The sequence below is a fragment of the Formica exsecta genome, unplaced genomic scaffold, assembly GCF_003651465.1.
Source record: "Formica exsecta isolate Colony F162 unplaced genomic scaffold, ASM365146v1 scaffold277, whole genome shotgun sequence".
NCBI classification, from domain to species: Eukaryota; Metazoa; Arthropoda; class Insecta; order Hymenoptera; family Formicidae; genus Formica; species Formica exsecta.
This window is the reverse complement of record NW_021850032.1, coordinates 60608-69022: the sequence shown is the minus strand read 5'-3', so window position 1 is coordinate 69022 and position 8415 is coordinate 60608. Positions and strand designations below refer to the sequence as shown.

Genomic DNA, 8415 nt, shown 5'->3' with positions numbered 1-8415 from the left:
AAATTTGACATTGATTGATTTATATCTCTATTAACGCGCGCGCGTGCTTCCTGTCCGTGCTTGTACTTTGGTATATTTCAAACTTTTTTTTTTTTCAATAACTTTTTAATAAGCAACGAACGACGATTAAATTAAAAGAAAAAGTTACTCAGAATTATGTCCTTGATAACATATGTCAAGGTCAAGGTCATTGGGGCTGGGTCCCCTATTCGCTATATTTACCGAAAAAAGAAAAAAAGCAGGGGAGAAAAAGAAAGAGAGAAAGAAAAAGGAAAAATGAAGGAGAGGAAAAGGGAGACAAAAAAAGAGAGAGAGAGAATGGAAAAAAGAAAGAAAAAAAAGAAAAAAGAAGAAGAGAGAGAGAGAGAGAAAAAGAAAGGGAGAGAAAAAGAAAGGGAGAGAGAAAAAGAAAATAAGAGAGAAGAAAAAAGAGAGCAAAAAAAGAAAGAGAGAAAAAAGGAAATAAAAGCAAGAAAAGGAAGGAAAGAAAAGAAGACATAAAGGAGAAAAATGAGGAGAAGGAAAGAAAGGAAAAGAGAAAGAAGAGAAGCGAGAGAGATGGGACAGATGTAAAAGAGAGAAAAGAGGAAAAGAGAAAGAGGAAGTGAGAGGGATAAGGGGGAGAAAAGGAGAAAAAGAGAGAAAAAGAAATAGTTAAATAAACTAATAAAGGCTCTTATGAACATATCATATGAAGGAGACAAAAGACAATCAAGAGCCAGCGCGGTAATTTGTGCGCATATGTTTTATTATAATCAAATTACATTTAATATTTTAACTAAATGATAGACGCAATCACAAAAAGCGTACGTTTCGATCCTTTTTTTTGGACCATCTTCAGAGCAATTACAAAGTATATGCAATATATTATATCAAAAATGTAATAATAATAATACGCAGAACAAGAGTAAGTCACCCATGTTTTCAGAAGGTAAATATTATATAATGGAATTTCAAGACAGAAAGAGACTGTCCGATAAAATATACTACATTAAAAAAACAACTGATGGTAATATACAAATATACAGAATATGAATATATTATTATTTTATTATTTTATATCAATATAAATTAAAAATATATTGACTATTATAAAACATATTGGCTATTATAAAGTGTAAAATGATATACCATATATTAATGTATTTGCATACAATATATTTTAAAAAATTAAAAATTTGCACATTGCTTTCTCATAGAGGAACATTAAAAAAACAACTGATGGTAATATACAAATATACCGAACTTGAGTGAGTCACTCATGTTGTACAGAAGGCAAATGTTGCACATGCATGGATGTCCGAGACAGAATGATTACATTATAGTTATTTGTGTATACATGCATATGTGGATATATGTGTATATGCGTGTGAGCGTGTGTTATGTGTACATAAGTATGCACATGCATGCTTGTGTATATGTAAATTTATATTAATAAAAGAATGCTTTTTATTTTAACATGTTAATAAATTGTTTTGAATAAATTGCTTTAAATTTTTTTATTTTTTATTAACTGTATATTGCTTTTACGAGTTTATATAAAAATTTGCACATTGCTTTCTCATAGAGGAATTTTATTTCGCTCACAAAGCTTAAACTCCTTAAAGCAAGCGAGTTTTTCAATTTTAGCTTCCTTATAGAAAAAGCAAATTCAATACCAACTAATGATACTCTATTCATATAAAAAGATTTAACTCGATACCTTAAAGTTTGCAAAAGTTGAGACGTGAATAGACTTTTCTCAAAAAATTCAAAATTTTATAAAAAATGAAGTCTTTCACCGTTCCTCACTAAATTAAATATGAAACATCCTTTAATAATACTCTATCCATGTAAAAAAAATTAACCTAATATCTCAAAATTTGCGAAAGTTACAACGTGTACAGACATTTCTCAAAAAATTAAAAATTTTATAAAAAATGAACATTTTCATCGATTCTCACTAAATTCAATACCAACCATCCTTTAACGATACTCTATCCATGTAAAAAAAATATCCTGATATCTCAAAAATTGCGGAAGTTAGAGGTTGTACAATATATTGCGTACACACATACACACATATACACATACATACATACATACAGACATTTTTTAAGAATATAATTTTTGACGTTTTAGAACATTCTAAACACATTGGCATAGAAAACTCGAAAAAAAATTTTGTCACCAAAACAAAGCTTCCTATATGAGAAAGCAAAAAATCAAATATAGCATGATAAATGGCACGCGCATAGCACATGTTTGTAATGTTCTAGTGTATATAATTGTATATTGCATAAAAATTATATATTTTACTTTAAAAACAACTATATATTTTTTGATACCAATTTGCCTTATTATATTATATGTTAAACATTGTTTACAAATGCTTCATGTGATGAGCGAGCGAGTAAGAAAGGCGGAAGAAAACATGCGTAGTCGATCGTCACAGTAGCGGAAATAAGACATGCTCTAGAAAGCTCTAGAAACCACGCAAAAGATCGAAGCGCAGGCGCTAAGCACGAACCGGTGATGTACGCGGGATTCCCGCACACTTGTACAAAGACCGCCGTGAAATAAAGTCAGTCAGTTGCTCGCATAATACTTCGTTCCCGATTGTTCGTCCTCGATCAGAATCACGCTTCCATATAAAGCCCTCAACAGATTATGGGCCCAGCAGTCTGCGATTAACAAAAAAAAAAGGCATTGATCGCGAGTGACGAGCGAGTGCAGTTTTCTGTACGAGCTTTGAGACCGGAAGAAAGAAACACGTGCTGGTGGCCATAATGGCGATGGAGATACTTGGCAGGGGAATTACCAAGTTTGATGGATCAGACTTCCAAACCTGGAAATTTAAAGTGAAGCAACTACTGATGGCACATGGGCTTGAAGACTTAGTGGACGGCACGCGGATAAGACCGGCCGGTGGAGCAGCGGACGCGGCGGTGAAGGTGTGGGTCAAGGATAACTCAAAGGCAATGAGCCTGATCTCAACAGCAATTGAAAGGAAACAATTGCGAGGGCTAATCACCTGTTCTACAGCAAGGGACATGTGGATGACCTTGACAGGAATCTACGAACAAAAGTCAGCATCGAATAGATTACTACTGTTGCAAAGGTATCACGAATACCGGATGAAGTCAGAAGACTCTGTGATACAGCATGTATCAAACAATTTTATTACAAAAACAATTATTACAAAATCTCGCTAGTCAATTGAAGGATGCGGGTCAAGACATAACGGAAGTCGATATAATGGCCAAAATACTAGGCTCACTACCAGCAAAATACAGTACACTTGCAACAGCGTGGGATAGCGTACCAGTGGAAGAGCAACGGGTCGGAGCATTGCTGGAAAGACTGATATAGGAAGAATGCAGACTAACTATTGAAAGTGAGACAACAAGTGCATTTTCAGCAGTGAGTACCAACGACAAAAAAAAACCGTGATCCTCGTGGTAATAAGGACAGGAAAAATTATAGACAGTCAGATCAACGCAATAAATCTCAACAAGAGTGTTATTATTGTAAAAAAGAGGACATTTTGCCCTTGCTACAAAAAGAAAAGGGACAAAGAAAAGGACACAGACAACGACAGAGAAAACAATGCTTTCGTTGCCACAGTGCCGAGTATGAAAAATAATAAGTGGGAGGTGCCGCCATCTAGTGAAGCCATACAGGAATTGAAATCCATGAACTCGGAAGATACTTGGATAACCGACAGTGGAGCGTCACGCCACATGACTTACCGACGCGAATGGCTTACCGACCTAACACCTTTGGCAGGTGAACTAGTGTCATTAGGAAATAGTGGACAGTGCAAAGTCACCGGCAGTGGCACAGTAATCATAGACAAATTAGTAAACGGTAAATGGCAACAAGCACGAATAGAAGACGTGCTTCTAGTACCAGACATTAAAAAGAATCTGTTTTCTGTGGGAGCCTGTGCAAGGAAAGGCTACAATGTTATCTTCGACAAACAAAGTGTAGTGCTAATGAAAAGGGGCAAAATACAAGCAGTAGGTCACAAGCAATCGAACGACATATACAAGCTGTTCTTCAAAGTGAACGCACAAAACAGTGGCAATGAAGCGAATATGTCTGCCACGAACTTGCGCCAGTGGCATGAAAGACTAAGACACATAAACATCGGATAATTAAGAACAGTGCTAGAAAGTGGTGCAGTGAAGGGCATAAAAGTGACAAACAAGCAAAACTTCTTTTGTGAAGCATGCCAATATGGAAAAGCCCACAGACTCAAATTTGACAAAAAATATCCGAAGAAAAGTGCTGGAAACCAGGAGAGCTAGTGCACACAGATGTAAGCGGTCTATTTTCAGAAATGTCTCTTGGAGGAGTCAAATATTATTTACTATTCATCGATGAAGCAACAGACTATAGAACTGTGTACTTCATCAAACACAAGTCAGACGTGTGCGAGAAACTAAAAGAGTTTGATAGATTAGTGAGCAACAGATATGGACACAGTATCAAGACTCTGCGCGCGGACAATGGCAGAGAATATGCAAACTATGAAGTGAGAAATTACATAAAAGAGCGAGGCATCAAACTAGAAAGCACTGCACCATACACACCACAGTAGAATGGAAAGGCTGAACGTGAAAACAGAACAATAGTCGAAAGTGCAAGAACAATGTTACAAGCTAAGACTCTACCAGTAAGACTATGGGCTGAAGCGATAAACGCGGCAGTGTACATATTAAATCACACCGCTTAAAGCAGGAAAGACAATCACCCCCTTCGAGGCGTGGAATGAGAAGAAACCAGAACTATCACATATGAAGATTTTCGGATCTGAGGCTTATACGCACATTGACAAACAGTTTCAAAAAAAAAATGGACAAGAAGGCAAGAAAGTTAATTTTGGTCGGGTACCAAGCCGAATCAACAAATTACCAACTGTGGGATCCTGAAACAGACAAAATAACCATATCGAGGGACGTGATCTTCAATGAAGAAAACATCAGTCAGCAGAATGACAAAACAACAAGTATCAATACCGAAGCGTGGTCCCAGCAATTCAGTGAGGAAGAGGAGGAAGAACAAAACAATGGCGAACAAGACACCGAAAGTGTAAACGGACTGGAGACTGGGGAAGAAAATGAAGGAGAAGCCGAGCCTGCACGATTATCAGCCAGAAATCAGCAACTCACACCCCCAAAGAGTCTGAGGAACCGAGCTTCCATCAAACCCCCAAAGAGGTATGAGTTAAATCTAGCCCATCTTAATATACTTGAAACATTCCAGGAAGCAATAACAAGACCAAACGCAGACAAATGGACCAAGACCATTGAGGAGGAGCTGGAAGCTCATAAAATAAGCAAAACTTGGACACTGGTAGTGAGACAAAAGGATCAACGGGCAATTGATTCCAAGTGGGTGTTACGGTCATCTACGACCCTGAAGGAAAAGTCACCCGTCACAAAGCCAGACTATGCGCTCGAGGTTTCCAACAACATTGGGGAGTAGACTACAAGGAAACATTCGCGCCCGTAGTCAGATACGATTCTCTGAGAGTATTTCTGGCACTCGTAGCAAAACGGGACATGGAGATGATTCAGTTCGACGTACGAACAGCTTTCTTATATGGAGAGCTAGAGAAAACCATATACATGGAAATCCCAGAGGGCCTAAAGCAGCGAGAAAGAAACGAGCCAATGGTCTGTAAGTTAAACAAATCACTATATGGACTGAAACAGTCACCCCGTTGCTGGAATAAAAAAATTCAACAGTTTCTTACAAACTTTTAATTTTAAGGAAAGGTGCGCGGACAAGTGTATCTATAAAGATATTGTTAAAAATAAATTAGTGTATCTTGCGTTATTTGTAGACGACGGCCTAATTGTAAGCGAATCAAACGACGCGATCCAAACGGTAGTAATTAAGCTAAGCAACGCATTTAAAATAACAGTGGCAGACGCGAAATTGTTTATCGGAATGCAAATAGAGCGTGATCGATCGAATAAAAGAATATTTATTCACCAAAGTTTGTACACATGTCGCATACTAGAAAAATTCAACTTTATAAAAGCTAAAAGCGTGAATGTGCCAGCAGACCCTCATACTACACTTACAAACAGTGACTTTGATGAGAGAGAAATAACAAAAGTTCCATATAGAGAAGCAGTAGGGTCTCTTATGTTTCTAGCATTAGTTACGCGCCCAGATATAGCGTATGCAGTTAATATAGTAAGTAGATATCTGGATAAATTCAAACAAAGTCACTGGAATGCAATAAAAAGAATTTTTAGATACCTAATTGATACCGCGGAATATGGATTGCTTTATGAAGTTCAGGATGGAAAAGATATGTTAATCGGATATTCAGACGCGGATTTCGCTGGAGATATCGATACACGCAGGTCGACAACAGGATTTGTTTTCAATATGTGCAATGCACCTGTGAGCTGGTCTTCGCAGAGACAAAAATTGGTAACGTTAAGCACTACTGAGTCTGAATACGTGGCAGCATCAACGGCATCAAAGGAGGCCGTGTGGCTTCGTCAACTACTAAAGGACTTAGACTGTGACATATCTACTCCTACCGATCTTTACGTAGATAACCAAAGTACAATCAGACTGATAAATAATCCTGAATTTCATAAACACACCAAGCACGTAGATATAAGATTCCATTTCGTTAGAGAGAAAGAAATAAGGACATAGCAATAAAATACGTACCTTCGGAGAAACAACTAGCCAAAATATGTACAAAAGCGTTACAAAGAGATCGTTTTCATACATTAAGATTTTAAATATTTAAAAAAAGAAACATAACATCTATCACTTTTTAATTTATATTTAAATTATAATACAATATAAGTTATAATATAATATAAATTATATAAGTTATGATGTGTGTATTCTATATATTTACGAGACAGATTAGTTAGGTAATTTATAGTATAGCACAAGCGTATAGTATCAATCAAAGAAATGAAAGAGTTGCTTTTATAATTCAGAAATATAATAGATGTATTCATTTAATCTGATTGCAGAAATAAGATAATATATAACACAGTAAAAAAGAAATGATATAATTGCTAAACAATTACCTTTTTAAAAAAAAAGTGTAAAAAAGGCCCTAAGTGCACGCGCACAAGCGCCTTTCACTATAAAAATACTTTTATTATATATATATGTTGCAATTGTTATCGAAAAAAATGAAAATTAACGCTTTTATGTGTAATCATCATCTTCGCCCTATCCTTACATACACATATATCATTATACAAATTATTAAAAAATTAATTGTAATTTACAATTATAAAGTAGAAATAACACTGCGCTAATATAAATATTACAATAATTAATTGTAATAGTTACAATATAGATTCTCTAGAAATATCTAACAGCCATACTTTTGAAAAATTACTTTATCAACAACGACTTTTTGCAATGTGTATTTTTACTAATATGCAATTTTTACTGATGTATATATCATATTTTCAATTAATCATCAGTCAAATTTACAATTTTTATAATAATAAATACTATAATATCATTATACATATATTCTAGCTTTACAATAAAATGTTAAAAAAGTAAACTATTTTTCATGTAACTTTTACTGTAAAATTTTTTCTGTATACATGTGAGAACAGGAATGCTTCAAAACATGAATTTAGATGCATATTGGAACATATATGAAAAATGTATATATCCTTTGAGGTGTATGCATAAATGTGTTAAGGCACTCTTATCTCCGTATATACATGTATCATATTCTTTAAGGAATTGATTATAAATAATTTACTACGTTATTGTTTACGGACAATCTACAAACATTTCATTATATTGTAAAGTTGTAAACCATCGACATTATATTGTAAAGTTGTAAACCATCGCCAACGATATACGTGTGGCGATGACATTTGGACGTTGTCCACTAATTTGTACAGATTTTACACGGGTTTTAGTGAGTCTTTCTTTCTGATTATTAATTTCAATTTGAAAGACTGCAACAACAAATGTTATGCGTGTCAGGTTTTAAAATACCAATTTAATTTTTACATATTTATATCCATGCTGAAGATAGACCAAGAAATGGTGTGAAATGTACATTTTTAATGCATATTTGTTAATAAAATTTAACAATAGTCAGTTCGCGCACCAATACCCGCACCTTGGCTCTTATCTGCCAGTATTTCCATTTAATTGTTTGTACTCCGAATTTATTGCTGTTATAGAAATATTTAATTCTAAACATATAGAATTTTTTAATTGTAAGTATATATGTGCAATATTCAGATAATATATAATTTCGCATTTTTCAAATATGATAACAAATAAATTTCATATATTTCGTACTTCTTTAAGTACTGCTAATATTTAGATCAAATAAGTCTTATAACTTTTATTTCATCGTTTTTTAAATATATAATAATATATAATATAATTATGTATAATATG

The 8415-nt window shown here is 34.5% G+C and overlaps 1 protein-coding gene across 1 annotated transcript; it reads left to right on the top strand.

The window, feature by feature from the left end:
• The first annotated feature begins 2768 nt into the window (after positions 1-2768).
• On the top strand, positions 2769-4139 carry LOC115237128. The gene is made up of 3 exons (XM_029809983.1): positions 2769-3100; positions 3144-3321; positions 3519-4139. The coding sequence occupies exons 1-3, from the start codon at positions 2769-2771 to the stop codon at positions 4137-4139; spliced, it is 1131 nt and encodes a 376-aa protein (XP_029665843.1).
• Positions 4140-8415: the final 4276 nt, after the last annotated feature.

What these genes read in the sequence shown, in the direction of transcription:
- LOC115237128 (XM_029809983.1), top strand. Translation starts at nt 2,769, where the DNA reads ATGGCGATGGAGATACTTGGCAGGGGAATTACCAAGTTTGATGGATCA. An exon ending in AGATTACTACTGTTGCAAAG is followed by an intron (nt 3,101 to 3,143) that starts GTATCACGAATA and finishes TCTGTGATACAG; the next exon opens with CATGTATCAAACAATTTTAT. An exon ending in TACCAGTGGAAGAGCAACGG is followed by an intron (nt 3,322 to 3,518) that starts GTCGGAGCATTG and finishes ATTGTAAAAAAG; the next exon opens with AGGACATTTTGCCCTTGCTA.